At 45.4% G+C, this 17,472-nt stretch overlaps 1 protein-coding gene across 2 annotated transcripts in view; it reads left to right on the top strand.

Moving 5' to 3' along the window:
* Positions 1 to 16,432, top strand: part of CYP19A1 (cytochrome P450 family 19 subfamily A member 1) — a 38,982-nt gene extending 22,550 nt beyond the window's left edge. For both annotated transcript variants that reach the window (XM_083712746.1, XM_083712747.1), the window contains exons 3-10: positions 3,406 to 3,556; positions 6,511 to 6,665; positions 8,481 to 8,657; positions 10,197 to 10,311; positions 11,034 to 11,148; positions 13,016 to 13,178; positions 14,574 to 14,815; positions 15,373 to 16,432. In XM_083712746.1, coding sequence (XP_083568872.1) covers positions 3,406 to 3,556; positions 6,511 to 6,665; positions 8,481 to 8,657; positions 10,197 to 10,311; positions 11,034 to 11,148; positions 13,016 to 13,178; positions 14,574 to 14,815; positions 15,373 to 15,624 — 1,370 coding nt within the window. In that variant the 3' untranslated portion in view covers positions 15,625 to 16,432. The remainder of the gene's footprint in view (positions 1 to 3,405; positions 3,557 to 6,510; positions 6,666 to 8,480; positions 8,658 to 10,196; positions 10,312 to 11,033; positions 11,149 to 13,015; positions 13,179 to 14,573; positions 14,816 to 15,372) is intronic.
* Positions 16,433 to 17,472: the final 1,040 nt, after the last annotated feature.

Below are 17,472 nucleotides of genomic sequence, written 5' to 3'. Positions count from 1 at the left end.
GTTTGCTTATTTCCCATGTTCAGACAGGATTTTGCATATTACTGAATCACAGAATTGTGGAGCTGGAAGACATCCAGAGGGTCATTTAGTCGAACACCCTGAAATGCAGGGTTCCTGCTCACAACTGCCCTGATTGGGCCCGAACCACCAACCTTCTGGTTAAGAGCCAGATGGACCGATCCTTTGTGCCACCGGGATAAACTGGTCATAGATAGTCAGTCAGCGGCATGGTTCAATGCCCTATTCAGCCAATGAAAATCACTGAGTGACCTTGGCTCGGTCACTGTCCCCAGCCGGGCTGTTTTTTTTTCCCAGTTGGAACTCACCAGACGTCAGTTCCAGTATCTACCATGGTAACTCAGGTTACAGACGCTTCAAGTTACAGACTCCGCTAACCCAGAAATAGTACCTCGGGTTAAGAACTTTGCTTCAGGATGAGAGCAGAAATCGCATGGCGGCGGCCTGGCAGTAGCAGGAGGCCCCATTAGTTAAAGTAGTACCTCAGGTTAAGAACAGTTTCAGGTTAAGAACGAACCTCCAGAACGAATTAAGTTCTTAACCCGAGGTACCACTGTACTCTGCTTTCAGAAGGTACCTGTCTGAAATCCTGACGAGGGGCTGTCAGTCAATATCAGGGGTCAGCAAACTTTTTCAGCAGGGGGCCGGTCCACTATCCCTCAGACCTTGTGAGGGGCCAGACTAAATTTTTTTGGGGGGGTGAACGAATTCCTATGCCCCACAAATAACCCAGAGATGCATTTTAAATAAAAGGACATGTTCTTCTTCTACTACTACTACTACTACTACTACTACTAATAATAATAATAATAATAATTTATTATTTATACCCCTCCCATCTGGCTGGGCTTCCCCAGCCACTGTGGATGGCTTCCAAAAAAATATTAAAATACTGTAATACATCAAACATTAAAAGCTTCCCTAAAGAGGGCTGCCTTCAGATGTCTTTTAGAAAAGTCTGGTAGTTGTTGTTCTCTTTGACATCTGGTGGGAGGGCATTCCACAGGGAGGGCGCCACTACCGAGAAGCCCTTCTGCCTGGTTCCCTGTAACTTGGCTTCTCGCAGTGAGGGAACCGCCAGAAGGCCCTAATGTAAAAACACGCTAATACCCGGACCGTCTGCGAGCCGGATTTAGAAGGCGATGGGGCCGGATCTGCCCTGTCTACCCATGATATAGACAGCCATGAGCTAGATGACCTAATGGTGTGACTCTGCATAAGACATATCCTTTGTTCCTGTGAGGTCCCTTCTGACCTGGTGTTTAACTCCCCCTGAAAGCCATACAAGTGAGTGGGACCTTGTAGCAGATGATTCCATGAATCGGGGTTGCTGGATTCTCATCTCCCGTCAGCCCATCGATGGGAGAAATTCCCTTTCTCAAAGTGCCTGGTTCTTCAAATTTGGAATCCTAAACACCAGTGGCATGCAGTCAGTGGACCAGGAGGACTAGGCTAGCCCCCCCTGTGTTCTCAACACACACCTTGGTCATTCCAGGGTTGGATACCCTATTCAGCCAGTGAAAATCACTGAGTGACCTTGGCCACAGCCAGGGCTTTTTTCAGCCAGAACTCTCAGGTGGGTGCCATTGCCATTTGAAGAGAACAAGGGAGGTGTTCGTGGTGAGTTCCAGCACCTCTTTTTCTAGAAAGAAAATAGCACTGCTCCCACTCTGTCACATCCAGCAAGATGATTCTGCCTACTGGAAGCTCTGGGTGGGAGCCAGACTGAATTAGCTGCATTTATTTCTCAGGGAAACAAGACTTAAGATACCAGTCCAGTGTTGTGATCCCAGCATTTGCTTCTACGCAAGCAAATTTAGCATGGGATGTTTAGAATGGGATGTTATCAGTGGCATAGTGTGGGGGGTGCAGGGGGGGCCGGCCGCACCGGGCGCAACATCTGGGTGGGCACTCGCACTCGCAGCTCTCTGCCCCTACTAAAATCCATGGGTTAGGGGGCGCAAATTACTTGCCTTGCCCCGGGTGCTGACAACCCAGGCTACGCCACTGGATGTTATCATTTATTAAATCTACCTACAAGAAGCACAGGATATATCAAAAACTCTAAACATGCATACTTGCCAAGAAGCTATTTTAAATCTGCCTTGTAAAAATGTAAAGTAAGAGAAATCAGGAAGCTTGACACTGTAGAAGTTCGTGTGAGAGCATCACTTCATTGATCTCAGTGGAGCAATTTCATGCTGAAATGCATTTGGTCTTTTCCATTCTCCACAACCTGGAGAAGAGCCAATATCTTACACATTTGCCTCGCTCTGTTTTCAAAACATTGTCTGCATTTTTTCAAACCGCATTTGGAGCATATGACTGGGGCAACCTTGAGAGATCATTTGGCGTAAAAGGTTGCGGCATACTCTCAAAATAAACAAAGCAGTGAAACAAACGCCAGGCTGGATTAAACTAGCCCTCTCATATCCTTTCAAGTACTGTAACAGCCTTACGGATAGTATCAGGATTGGGGAACCTGTGTTGCAGGACTACAACTCCTATTGTACACGACAAGCTGTCTGGGCTGAATTCTGAGTTCCACCGAGTTTTGGCAGGAGAAATAAGCCATGTGTATGCCACATTTGGGGCGTGGGTGGCACTGTGGGTTAAACCACAGAGCCTAGGACTTGCTGATCGGATGGTCGGCGGTTCGAATCCCCGCAACCCGGGGTGAGCTCCCGTTGCTCGGTCCCTGCTCCTGCCAACCTAGCAGTTCGAAAACACATCAAAGTGCAAGTAGATAAATAGGTACCGCTCTGGCGGGAAGGTAAATGGCGTTTCCGTGCGTTGCTCTGGTTCTCCAGAAGCAGCTTAGTCATGCTGGCCACATGACCCGGAAGCTGTATGCTGGCTCCCTCGGCCAATAAAGCGAGATGAGCGCCGCAACCCCAGAGTTGGACACGACTGGACCTAATGGTCAGGGGTCCCTTTACCTTTACCTTAGGCCACTTTTGGGGCATGGGTGGTGCTGTGGGTTAAACCACAGAGCCTAGGGCTTGCTGATCAGAATGTTGGCAGTTTGAATCCCTGCAATAGGGTGAGCTCCCGTTGCTCAGTCCCCGCTCCTGCCGACCTAGCAGTTCGAAAACACATCAAAGTGCCACTTTTACACACACACACCCTCCCCAGAGCTCAATGTGGCATACATTGTTCACCCTTCCCCATTTTTATCCTCACAATATGGGAAATTTTGAAGCACCCCATTGTTCAATTTATTTATTTATTTATTGTTCCATTTCTATTGCGCCCTTCACCCAGGGACCACATGGTGGTTTACAATATAACGTCACAAACACACATAACATAGTAACAAACAAAATATTATATATGAATGGAGGCTACTGATAAAATCCATCTCTCCCCCCTTCCCTCTTCTTTTAGGCCCTGGCTACTGTATGGGGATTGGTCCCCTTATTTCTCATTGGAGATTTCTATGGATGGGTATCGGCAGTGCCTGTAACTACTACAACAAGATGTACGGTGAATTTATGAGAGTCTGGATCAACGGAGAAGAGACCCTCATTATTAGCAAGTAAATCTTTGATTTCTGAAAGTCTGGGTGGAGAGTGACTATTGCTATTAGAGTGTCCAGATGTAAGAGGAAATTTCTTGATATCTGTCCTGAAAAAACAGGTGGGAAGTACCATTAAAGATAAAATAACCAAGCAGGTAGAACAAGCCTTGCTGAAGCACAGCCTGTCTCCTGAACTTTTCAGAGTCTGTTGAGAGTGTAAACAGTGGAGAGCATAAGGCGATCTGGTTGGCATAATTTCTACAAGCAAAGCGTGCAACATTTGAGACTTCTTAGTGTTTGCATCTGGTTACTCTAATTTATTTATTGTGCATTTTGAGAGAACGTATATACTGATTAATTACAATGACATCATAGGTCTGATTGCCAGGGCACAACCGGTTGGGCAATCTTTTTAATATAGTGCCCTGGGTGAGGTCAAAATCTGGTACCCCAAAATGGATCTTCTCAATCTTGCACCCCTTCGTGGGGGAACCACCCACATCGCCCTTAATCCAATACTGGCACAACCCTGGCTAGATCCTTCTTCACTAGTTTTATGGAGCTGACTGCACTCTTTTTCCTGCTGACTTTCCATGGCAGTGAGAGGAGAATCTAAAGAGGAAATTTTGAAACGGAATCTTTCTCTGTGTAAAGAATAAAGGTAAAGGGACCCCTGACCATTAGGTCCAGTTCTGGCCAACTCTGGGGTTGTGGTCTCATCTCGCTTTATTGGCCGAGGGAGCCGGCGTACAGCTTCCGGGTCATGTGGCCAGCATGACTGAGCCGCTTCTGGTGAACCAGAGCAGAGCATGGAAACCGTTTACCTTCCCGCCAGAGTGGTACCTATTTATCTGCTTGTACTTTGATGTACTTTCAAACTGCTAGGTGGGCAGGTGCTCACCCCGTCACGGGGATTTGAACTGCCAACCTTCTGATCGGCAAGTCCTAGGCTCAGTGGTTTAACCCACAGCGCCACCCGCATCCCAGTGTAAAGAAGACCAGGCTCATAAAGAGCAGTAGAAAACACTTCCTGCTTTTGTTGTAAGGGGCGCAATCTGAATCAGGGCTTCAGTGTGGGGCAACTGAAGCCCCTCCCCCCCAGCCACATGCCAGGATCCTAATCTAGATTAGGAGCCCCGATAGAGATCAGAGAACACATCATAGATCAGAGAATTCCTCGTGAGAAAAGGGAATAGTTGACAGCTATGAAGATCATCTAGTCCAACCACCTGCAATGCAGGAAAATACAGCTGTCCCACATGGGGATTGAACCTGTGACCTTGGCATTATCAGCACCATGCTCTAGCCCACTGAGCTATCTAGGCTGTCAGAAAAACTCAGCCGTCATAAGCAAATGCCTTGACTCATGTCCTATGTAGTTTTCTGCCATTAAAAAGTCACCCGCTAATTTCTGCAAAGCGCACCTCTGTTAAGAGATGGGAGAAGGCCAGGCCAGAAGTTGAGCGTTGTCTTGGTTGCATTTTCCTGCTCATGTGACAACCCAGCCTCATCATATTCCTTGCACTGTGGAGCTTTGCTGTTGACACCACGCTGATATTCCTTAGCTTTTAGCTCCCTCTTGAGGACATTCAGCTTCAGTTGCTGGTCTTAGGATAAACCACTGCAGCTGCACAAACAGAAAAATAATGAAAACCTGAATCGTACATTAATTTATTTCTGTTATTGGCATGATTTATTTGTGAACCATCTTTCAACAAATGGTCTCAAATGTGGGCTCTTTATTAGCAATTGCGGCAACTTATCTTCTTTGAAACTAATTTTTCTTTCATTTCTTTTTTCTGTAACCTGGTAGTCACAATTAAATTCAATTTAAAAAAACAACATGTAAACACTATGGGAAATGTGTGCATGTAAGTGCATATGTTTGTGAAAAGACCGTGCGGAAATGCATTGTATTGAAGAAAAATGCTTTACAGAAATGCTGAAGAGTTTTCATGACGTCTTCCCTTGGGAAAAATAAAAATTGCAAACGGATGTGGAAGTGTGTAAAACTGAACATCAGATTGGAAAAATCAGAAACTGCCCCTTGCAGGGCAGAGGCCTCAGCAGATGCCTGATGAAGGTACTCCCAATAGCAGCTCACCCTTTCTTTGCAGAAAACCAAGTGGTACCCTCTGGGATATCCTTGAGGGGTGGGAACAAACCAGGCCATCGCCTCTGGTGATGCCAACTGCTGAGGTTCAAGCCCACCCATGTCTTCAGCCTCAACATCCCTGCCTAGCTTTCAGCATCTCTTCTGGTTTTGGATCTTACAAGACTGCGATGGGCTGCAAAGATAGTGTCTGTGCTACAAAGTGACCCAAAATCTCACAGAAGGAGTTGTGTACAGCTGTCGTAATAAAAGACAACGTCAAATCAACTTGTTATGTCTTCTTCTGTGCTGAGCTAAGAAATAAAATAAAAAAATCTGTGGGTTTTATTTTGTTCCATCAGAGGAAGAGATTTGCCAGTGGCGATGATCTAACTGATAGCAATTTGCTGACATTGGGGGCGTTTGATGACATGGGGAATATTGCATTCTTTTTCCAGAATATAACGCTAGGGCTCCTCTTCCTTTCATACTGCAGTACCTATTGTGCCATAGCCCTGTGACTTTTAGACTGATTCAGCGATGTTGCTGTTCCCCCATCATTTCTGCACATGTGCACTTCTGTTATCCCACTTTCCCCCCATGAAAACTGCAGGAAATAACTGCATGCTGGGATACTGTTTTAAATTTTGTCATTTTATTCCCATGTTAAGGGGGCTGCAAATGTGGTTTTTCACCAGGATTAAAAAACACGAAAGTGAGTGCTAACCCTGTGCAATATTCCATTTGTTTTCCAGAAGTGGATTTTACATGGTTTGGAATCTTGAATATAATGCCAAAGTTAACAGTTAGGGAAACATCAGGGAAACAGAATGAATTGCCATGTGAATGCGGTCTTAATAGTCTTCCTTCTGCTTGCTAGATCTTCAGGTATGTTCCACGTAATGAAATACGGTCATTACACCTCTCGATTTGGGAGCAAGCTGGGCTTAAAGTGCATCGGCATGCACGAGAATGGAATCATATTTAACAATAACCCAGAACTCTGGAAAGAAATCCGACCCTTCTTCACCAAAGGTAAGATCTGGAGTTCTGGTTCTCCCTGCAGTGACACAGCATCTATTCCTGTTTTGAAAGTGCAGTCGTCTATGTCATTTAAATAAATAAGTAGGAGAGGATGACTGCCATGCCAAATGAGCAAGAGTAACTCAAACTCAAGCAACGGCAAGTAGCTCCACTGAGATACTTCCAGGCCTGGTTTCAGGGTTCAGCATGGATGAGGACCTGCCCAGCGTCTCGGGGCTCAGAAGAGACCCTCACTGACTGGCCCAACCCAGCCAAACCACTGGGGCCAACCTGAAGTCCCAGATGCCACTGTGCCTCAGTGACTCAGAGCACCTTTTACCCATTCCAGTTTGTGTACCAACTATGCCCATTCGTACACAGGATAGCCTTGCCATGGAGGTCCATGTGATGATAACTTCACTGCTAGACTACTGCAATGTCCTCTGTGTGGGTCCACCTTTGCACCAGGTTCTGAAGATGCAGCAACTTTCATATGCAGCTGCCATGGTGCTTACTGGGTCACCCATTTTTACAAATATTACACTGGTGCAGAAGGATTTGCTCTGTCTGCTGACACTAGACACCCTAAACAACTTGGGACCATTATAGCTAGCAGACTGCCTCCCCTAGTGCAGACCAAGCTGATCTTTAATGATCTTCTGATGAAACCCTTCTGGTCAGTCCAAGGCTTGTTTATTGTCACTTGGTGAGGAAGCAGAAGACTTCCTTCTTGGCAAGACCATCCTCCCTCTGGCGTGCCTTCCCTTAGGTAATTCATGAGGCAGAGACAGTAATTAAAAATTGTGTATATATTCCAAAGTTTTCCTGGGCTTTGCCTCTTCGCTTTTAATCCCCTGTTGCCCCTGTTGCTTAGTTCAATTTGGACAGTTGTGCTTTGTTTCTACCTACCGTATTTTTCGCCCTATAGGACACACTTTTCCCCCTCCAAAAATGAAGGGGAAATGTGTGTGCGTCCTATGGGGCGAATGCAAGCTTTCGCTGAAGCCTGGAGAGCGAGAGGGGTCGGTGCGCACCGACCCCTCTCGCTCTCCAGGCTTCAGGAAGCTATCCACAAGCCTGGGGAGCCCGCAGGAGTTCCCGCCGGGCTCCCAAGGCTTGCGGACAGCAGCCTGCAGCCCGAAGCCTGGCGGGAACTCCTGCACTCCGGGTTGGGCTGGCTTCAATTGGCAGCTTCAATCGCCCCTCCCCTGTCGCCACGGAACCTTGCCCCAGATTGGGAAGCTAATCGGCTGGCGCAGCGCTGCTGCGGCTGCTCTTCTTCAACGGGGGATACCGGCAAGCAGCCGGCCGAGGCTCCCTCTCTGCCCTGCTGCCCCAGGAAGTGGGGCGCCGCTGTGCAACGAAGCAAGGATGCGCCGTCGGGGAGCCCCCCGCTGAAGAAGCCATGCAGGGAGCGGGAGCCGCAGAGCCCGAGGCAGCGCACCCCGGGCTTTGGGCAAATGTCCGCAAGCCTTGGGAGCCCACAGCCTGCAGCTCAAAACCCTGGGGGGGGGTTCTTTATTCCCCCCCCAAAAAAACTAGGTGCGCCCTATGGGCCGGTGCGCCCTATAGGGCAAAAAATACGGTAGTTTTTAGGAAAGTGTATTGAAGGCCACAGTTGTATTCATATGGTTGCTTGGAGACTTCTTAGAGATTTTTATTACATGAGGGGGTATAAAATTGTGTGTGATATTAATTAAAGGCTTAGTGGAGCCTAGTGCTAGCCCTGGAGACTTCCATTTTGCTTCCTTGTTTGGGCACTTCCCCTTGAAATATATAGCTCAGTACCAAACTGTCTAGACTATAAGGAAATTTGTGAAATTGCAGCTCTCTCTGGCCCGGGTCTCATGCGGATGGTATCTATTTGTGTTGACTCAACGGCTGAACATTTGAACCAGCTAACGGAATCGGCTCCCAAGCCTGAATACTTCAACAGCCTGAATCTCATGAGACGTATCATGCTGGACACATCAAACAGACTTTTTCTTGGGATTCCTCTTGACGGTACTGAAATTATCTTTCTTAGGCTTCGCCATGATTCCATAATCATCCCCTCTATTTCCAAAGTCCACTGATGAGTGTGGATGCTTATTTAGCCAAATCATCACTATCTGCATATAAGAGGGAAATTTGGGGAGGTGTGGTGGAACCCCAAGGAAGGCAGAAGTACAAAATCTTTTTTTGGTGGGGGGAGGGGATGTCAGGCTATGTACATATGAATGCACCCATTTAAGCCATTCAGTGCAAGCCCTATTCAGAGTCTCCTCTTCTCTGGCGATCACTCATAGCCAAGTAAGATTGTCTTCCATGAACACAGTTTTGACGGTGAGTCCATAAGTGACTGTGGAGGCCAATTCTGGATCCACACATCCTTCCACAGTGGGGACACAGGTTTCTGGGCAGGAGTTGATCATGGTGAGGGTTCGCCAAGCGTGCCTTCCTCTTAGTACGTTTCTCCCTTGCGTCATGAGTTCAAGCATCTTCAAAGCCCATGACACCTTTGGTAAAGGCTGTTCTCCAACTGGAGCGCTCGCAGCCCAGTGTTTCCTAGTTGTCGGTGTTTATACTACATTTTTAAGATTTGCCTTGAGAGAGTCTTTAAACCTCTTTTGTTGACCACCAGCATTACACTTTCCATTTTTCAGTTTGGAATAGAGTAGTTGCTTTGGAAGACGATCATCAGGCATCCGAACAACATGACCAGTCCAGCGAAGTTGATGCTGAAGAATCATTGCTTTAACACTCATGATCTTTGCTTCTTCCAGTGCACTGGAAGTAGTACTTTGAGTAGACCCATTGAACTTAATAGACATGACTTAGGTTAATTGGTTTCAATGGGTGTACTCTGAGTAGGACTGTTCACTACAACCCATTGTCTCCTTTGGGGTGGGTGGGCACAGTCTTGATGTCCCACTTAATGTGTGAGATTGTCAATTAATCCTTGTGCGTTTACTACAGACTTCCACAGCCTGGGGATCTGTGGATGTCTTGAGCTCCAGTTCACATCATCCCTGGCAACGGGCCATGCTGGCTAGGGATGATGGGAGTTGTAGTCCAAAATATTTGGAGGGCACTAGGTTGGGGAAAGCTGGTTTAACGTATCACCTGGCTGATCTTAGATTGGCTGAACCCACCGAAATGAGTTGGGTCTCAGTTTTCCTTCCTAATTAACCATTTCAAGTTGCCTGATGAGGTCCTTTTCCTTCATTTGTTTTATTCATTGCTGCCACTTCTGGGTTGTTGTTTTTCCCCTTCTCCACTGATAGGAAGCAATGTAATTTTCCTAAATAAGTGACTGAATTGATAGCTACAGGAGACCCCCTCTACGCCCGGATGTAATTCCCTGCTTGGAATGGTCGAGAAATTAAGATTCACTTCTCACCAAACTTCCCTAATCCAGACTTTCTGGGGGAAAAGAATACATGAATCAGAACCTAGCCTTACAATTTTGTGATTGGCCCCATCAATGGGTTGCTGTTCATGGTGCTGGAGCTTCTTTCCATTTATGTTTCTGTTTCCTTTGTCATTTGTGTGTAATTTCAGAAAACGAAGTTGTGCTTAAAATCCAAAACTACTTTGATGCTTGGCAAGCGCTGCTCCTGAAACCTGACATCTACTTTAAGATTTCTTGGCTGTATAAAAAATATGAGAAGTCTGCGTAAGTACCAGCAACAGCAGCAATTTTACTGAGAGTGGGCCAGGGTTTGCCTTGCCTACACATCTACTCTAGAGTTTTCGTTTATGGGAGGAGTAAAAAGTGCTTGGATTGCAGTGTAATTCTGCACCGTCTTTACACAGTTACCTGGGAGTAAGCTCAATTGAATACAGCAGGACTTACTTCTGAGTAGACAGTGTAAGACTCCACTTACAATCAAGGACTAAATGCTCCACGTTTCCTAAGAAAGCATTGCAATTAAATAATTTAAAGTAGATTGGTGACCTTTTCCTTCAAAATTATAGGAAAGGCTTTGAACGTCAGCATCACCATTTCTTACCTTTGGTGCAGGTATTTTATTTCCAGCAGAAACAGGACTCTGTTTTTGCATCTGCACACACACACACACACCACTTTTAATTGTTCCCCGAGATGTTGAGGGGAGGAAAAAGGGAAGGTGGGATATTCTGGGATCAAATCAGAAACCAGGATGGCTTCTGTAATTCCAGGACTGTCCCTGGAAAATCAGGACAATCGAAGGGTATGGTCTCCACAGGTTGTGAAAGGTTGGGGGGTGTCTGTTTGGGTGTGCACATCTGTGTCTGCAGTAGACAAATGTCACATCCTGTTCAGCTGCAGTGTAGGTTGAAACACACAGGGCTGTCTGATTCTTACTCCAAGGTACTGCAGGTACTAAGCAATATACTGGATTCCTTCTGTTTTAGGAAGGATTTGAAAGAAGTCATCGAAATCTTAATAGAGAAGAAACGACAAGAGCTTTTCAAACTTGAGAAACTGGAGGACCACATGGATTTTGCATCACAGCTGATTTTTGCTCAGGTGATTTTTTTTAAAAAATCAGTAACGCATGAACTGTAATTGATCACCTCACATTGGGGCACAAAAAATGCTGCTTTTATAGAAAGTGCCTTTTTAAGTAATAGAACAGATAGTTCATGTATCTTAAGAACTTAAGAAGCATCCTGCTAGATGAGAACATGAAGAGTCCTGCTCCTCACCATGGCTGGTAGCCAATGATAGCCAGATCCTCCATGAATTAGTTGGTGGCCATCGCTACATCCTATGGGCCTGTGGCTCAGTATTATCTCTTCTGACATACAGCAGCTCTCAAAGTACTGAGCTTTCCCCTCATCTGCTACCTGGAAACATGGGCGTAGCCAGGATTTTTGTTGGGGGGAGGTAGTTGTTGAGCTTTCTTTAGGAGACCCATCAAAGTTGTAAGCTTTGGGGAGGGATCGTGGTGGGGGGCATGCTTTTCAGTAATTTCTGTGGATCTAGTGGGGCCTGCCCTATTGACTATGGCCATGCCTGGAAGCACCAGGGAATGAAACCTGAGACCTTCTGCATGCAAAGGATGTGTTCTGCCATGGACTTATGACTTCTCCCCACCTGTGATCAGCAAATTGCTTCATTTATTCCTGGCTTTTCCCACCACAAACACAGTAGGGATGCGAGAGAGATGAGATTCCGTCAGCAAAACTGGCAAACCTACCCAATCCACACTTTCAGAAACAGTATGCAAACTGAAACACAGCTGCATAGCTGTCAACCATCCCTTATTTGGCGGGAAAGTCCCTTATCCTAGCGCCGTGTCCCGCTGCTGTCCCTTATTGATGATGTCCCTTTAATTTCCCGGGTTTCAAAGGAAGCAGCTCCTCTCCCTCCCTCCCTGCCGGCCAGGGAGGAGGGAGGCTCCAATAAGGAGTCTAAGAACGACTGGGAGGTGGAGCTTGCATGCCTTGTGCCGATCAAATCAGCCGGGTTGCCTGGGGACTCGCCTTTGCTCAGCGCTTCCCAGCGGAGAGATGACGGTGGTTTTCCTTGCTGCATCCCCTTTGCCGGGTTGCTGCACTGTGAGAACCACCGCTTGAGGGTTCGTTTGGCTGCTGGCTGGGCTTTCTGCCTTTGGCTCGGAGGGGTTCAGAGGTCGAACATACCTGTGCTCTGAAAATCCCTTATTTTGGCTGCTGATCCCTTATTTTCAAATCTGTAAGTTGACAGCTATTTGCACTTTTCTCTTGCTAAGTAATGTGTACAAAAAGGCATATACTAGGGTAAAGTGTGCACAGAAATTGCATGCAAAAATGCATTATATTTGGGGAAACTGGTTTGCAAGAGTATGCATATTAGAAATGTTTATTTATTTGTTTTATGACATATATATGACACCTTTTTTCTTCCAAGGACCTTAAGGTGGTGTACATGGTTCTCCACCTCACCATTCATCCTCACACCAATCCTGTGCAGTAGGTTAGACTGAGAGGCAGTGACTGGTCCAAGGTCACCCAGTGAGCTTCATAGCTGAGCGGGGATTCGAACCCTAGTCTCCCAGGTCTTAGTCCGATACGCTAACCATTACGCCACATGTATATTAGGAGAACCTTACACATAATTACAGGTAAATTTCCACGAGAGCTTTTTAAAAACGTCCACATGCTGATGTGGAAATGTGGGGAGCTAGAGTTAAGACTGAAGGGGAAATGAGAACCTGAGAGAAACCAAAATTGAGTGATTTGCACATTTCCAAAACACAACCAGCTGTTGGTTCTCTGATGCATTGATGCATTGCCCTAGACACACTGCCCTACTGAGTTTATTTTCTCACTGCTCACTGGTCTGAGTAGAATTTAATGCTGTTGTTGGCAACCAAGTCTAGTAGCCATCATCTGCCCGTTCAATCTTTCAGAGCCGTGGGGACCTAACTGGTGAGATGGTCAACCAGTGTGTTTTGGAGATGCTGATAGCTGCTCCAGATACTCTCTCGGTGACTCTGTTCTTCATGCTGGTGCTGATTGCAGAACACCCTCAGGTGGAAAAGGAGATGGTGAAGGAAATAGAGGCTGTGATGGGTAAGCACTCAGTGACACTGGAAGAGAATGATGAACAAATATGTACTTTGAGCTAGGAAGGGTCCAAACTATTAGTGATCCAAAGATAATGATCCAAAGGTTTTCTGTAAAACCCCACTGAACACTAGGCTTGCTGCTTTAATTTGGCGGCAGGGAATAGAATGGCTCTTGTGCCTTTGATAACTGCTGGATGTTCAAAAATTAGACTGGATTATTTATTGGGATACTCTCTCTGTGGCATTCTTTTTTTTATTATGATACAGCAAAAAAAGGAAAAAAGAGAAAACACAAATACCAAATTACACACAGGAATAACCATAGACACAGAATTTTCTTAACAAACAATAAAACATAAATTGGTCTTAACACTAAAGACCCAACCTCCCGTCTATTCCATATTTCGATTTCATATTACTTATTGCCAACACACACTTTTATCATAATTAAACTTTTTCTTAATATATCTTAATCCTTATATCTGTCTTGCAACTATTACTGAAGTTCCTTGAATGCTGCAGCAGAGTTTAAACTACTATATTTATATTTCAAATATTCTTTGAAAAGGGTCCAAACTATTAGTGATCCAAAGATAATGATCCAAAAGTTTTCTGTAAAACTCCACTGAACACTAGGCTTGCCGCTTTAATTTGGAGACAGGGAATAGAATAGCTCTTGTGCCTTTGATAACTGCTGGATGTTCAAAAAATTAGACTGGATTATTTATTGTGATAATCTCTCTGTGGCATTCAAAGCACTCTGGAAACGTCCATTGGTGTGAAATGTTGCTGTCCTATAGCTAACTAACAAAAGCAGGAGTGGGGAACTGGGAATGGTCTCCTACACAGCTGTAGGTCACCTCACATCACAACAACATTGGGTGATCAGTTATTGCTACTTTGGAGCCCTGACAATAAGCTGATGGTTGGAACTTCGAAGTGCTCAATGCTGCTCTCTGCAAGCACCACCAGCTGATCATCATTTCAAGGGTCTCTCTACAGGATCGCTGATTGTTTGTGCTTGCAGAGGGATATGTATGGGTCTTTGAAACCCCAACAGCCAGCTTAACTTCAGGGCTTCAGCGCCATGGCTCTGTTAGTTTGGACTTTGCAGGGAGTTGGTTTTGTTTTGTTTCCCACCTGCTATCTGCAGCGGTTCAGTCCCACAACAGAGACATCAAGCGAGGATGTAGTCTCGATAGTCTGTTTCTCAGAAGTGATCAGCAAGACTCAAGTTTTAGGTTTTTATACTGAAGCAAAATTCAAAAGCTGGCTTTAAAAGTGTACAAATGAATTCTACAGTTCTGCCGTATTCCAAATCTGTGCAGAAATGTCATTTCAGCTCTTTCTCAGTGGTGATGTCATAGACCAGCTGTTTTATCTTACATGCTTTCTAAAGGTGACAGAGATATCCAAAGTGAGGACATCCCAAAGCTAAAAGTGGTGGAGAATTTTATTCTCGAGAGCATGAGATACCAGCCAGTCGTGGACTTGGTCATGCGCAAAGCCTTGCAAGATGATGTGATTGATGGCTATCCTGTCAAGAAAGGAACCAACATCATTCTGAACATCGGGCGCATACATAAGCTTGAGTTCTTCCCCAAGCCAAATGAATTCTCACTTGACAACTTTGAGAAAAACGTAAGTTTGGGGTTTGTTTGTTTTTAATTGTTTGAGGCTGTTGCTTCACTGGCATCGGTGTCTGGTCTCTTCAAGTAGTTGCTAGGGCCCCGAGACCTCACCGCTGACATATGATCTGGGTCCTGTCTTATATAGGACAGGGAAGTTATTGGCGATAAAATTAAGTCTAATAGGTAAAGGCAGACTTAGATATGAGTTCAAATTCAACCTTGCCACAAGAGCACGTGTGCCCACCAGTAAAACACCGTCCAAAAAGAATTTTGACCCAAGATTTCTTTTTCTGTAGTGTTTTATCAGTGTATAGAAACTGATTCGTAATGGGAAGGGAGTCACACAAAAACTGCAGCAAACTGCATGTGCTCCAGAATTGCTTTTAGTAATTTCCCAATTTAATTTCTCCAGAATTTTGGAGTGGAACTCAGGGAAGAGTGAACTGAAAGGAAAATAAAGTTGTGGAATAAGGATGAACAGATCTCCCTTGGTGTGTAGTGTTTTGGGGTGTTGTTTATGAAATTTTAAAAATCTGACTTTTCTTCGAAAATTGTTTTTTTGTGAAGGTCCCCCATCGTTACTTTCAGCCCTTTGGATTTGGTCCCCGTGGTTGTGTTGGGAAGTTTATTGCCATGGTGATGATGAAGGCTATCCTGGTGACTTTCCTGAGAAGGTGCAGTATCCGGACTCTAAAAGACCAAGGTCTTAACCACATTCCAAAAAACAATGACTTGTCAATGCATCCAGATGAAAGCCAGCCATTGCTGCAGATGCTTTTCGTGCCAAGAAATAATGTGAGCAACAACCATCATGATTAATAAAACAGCCCATGAAGTCTCCAAACACTGATTGTTTGGGCTACCCTAATGAAAACTGATTGGTTGGACTACTCTGCTCAAATGAATAATTCTCATCCATCTGGGGAGCATCCATTCACTCATCCAATGAATAAATTGCTGGTGCAAGTGGCCATTTGATAGAACTCAGGTTCTGGCTGCCATTCAGAATGGAGCACCATTTTTTTGGTATACCAAAAAAAGAAGAAGTTAACATTCATTCAAGGAGGACCTACAAGTATCTTTGCAAATTATTCTGGGCAGCTGAAATTGTGTGATGGAAATTCCGTTCTGCAAGAAGCACTGAAGAACCCATTTATGTAGGTCCATGGAGATGAGATAAGATAAGAAATATGCAAGAGGCAGCAGCTGGATTCTCGCACCACTGTTGATTAGGAAGCAGAAGTCAAATTTTGAGCTGCACATGCACAGATAAGACTTCTTTGAAAGCAACAGAACAATGTAACTCTACTGTGGAGTCATGAAGATTTCACTGACGGCTGTGCTTGCTGTCTTATCATGGCAAGCCATCCTGATTCACTTTGGGGTACAGCAAAGCACTGGTTTTCTACTTCTGTTTGATTTGAAAGAGAGGAGCACCCATATTCTCTCTGGACTCGATGGGTGACTTTCTCCAATTTGTTTTGTACGTTGTGGGGTGCATGTATGTGGGGTGGGGGTTCGGGTTACTTTCACAGAACTATTTTTCCAGGCTGAGAGTATGAGTTGGGTGAATACGAGCTGGGCGTCTGCTTGCAGCGAAGCATACGGCCGCCATCTTTTCTTTGCCACTGCTCTTTTAAAAGCATCATGACCAATGGCCGGGGGGGAGAAAAATCCAAACGCTGCCACATTCTGCAACATGGGCATTCAGCAACTGCCTGGGCTAACTGGAAGGCCACAGATCTGTGTTCTCCTGCCCTTTCTGGTCCACCACTGAAATGGCAGGCTGGAACATTCCCTGGGCAGCAAATTTCCCCAGGACTCCAAAGTAACTATTTCTGGGTCAGCTGTCCATTGGCTCTCTCACATCTAGAAGGACTATGAAGGTTTCTGGATTGTGGTGGGACTTCTCTGGGCAGTCACAGAAGCATTTGCTACGTCTGATTCCTGGCTCGGAGTTTCCACCTTTTCGTGATGACAGCCTTCGGCCAAGCTTAGTCAACATGGTACCCCCCATGGGCTATGTTCTCAGCAGCAGCCATTCAGGGCTCAAATTCAAAAGGGATATACAAGCTACTGAGAAGACACTGTTCATGAATACCTCAGAATGGGAGAAGAACTAGGAGTTTCCGCTTCAAGCCTCGGCCTCTTCACTCTTGGCTTCAACTCTGCCTCCCCTTTTCTCTCCATGTGTTGAGTCTTAACTCAGCTTACCTCCTTCTTCCAGGACGAAGCTCAAGGAACAGCAAGTTGCTCGGTCCAAGAGTTGAACCTCTCCCTCACCTTTATCCATCAGCCTTGACAGCAATGGAACTTGCTTTTTTTTTTTTTTGCCTGATCATCCCTTGAGTGACCCCACCTGGCCAATCTTGGGAGAACTCTGGCACCGTCCTCTGAGGTCCTTGCGGTTTTCGCTCTTTGTTGATGAACTGGACCAAACACATCCATACCAGATGATTTCAAAGAGTTATTGCTGAGCTCTGCAGGACTGATTTCTAGTTCTTGTGATTTATTCTTGTGGTGTGTTTTTTTCCTGATTCTGCATGCAAATATGTATGCCTAAACTGATTGTTTGTATGATTTCATGCTCTTGCTCTGAATTCAAGCTGAATTCACACTGCTTTGGTGTGATGAGTTCCTGTGAAAGGTTTTGCTGATTTTTGGGAT

Source organism: Podarcis gaigeae, assembly GCF_964106915.1.
Source record: "Podarcis gaigeae genome assembly, chromosome: 14".
Classification (NCBI taxonomy): Eukaryota; Metazoa; Chordata; class Lepidosauria; order Squamata; family Lacertidae; genus Podarcis; species Podarcis gaigeae.
The sequence above is the reverse complement of the archived record's forward strand: the minus strand, read 5'-3'. Positions and strand labels throughout refer to the sequence as shown.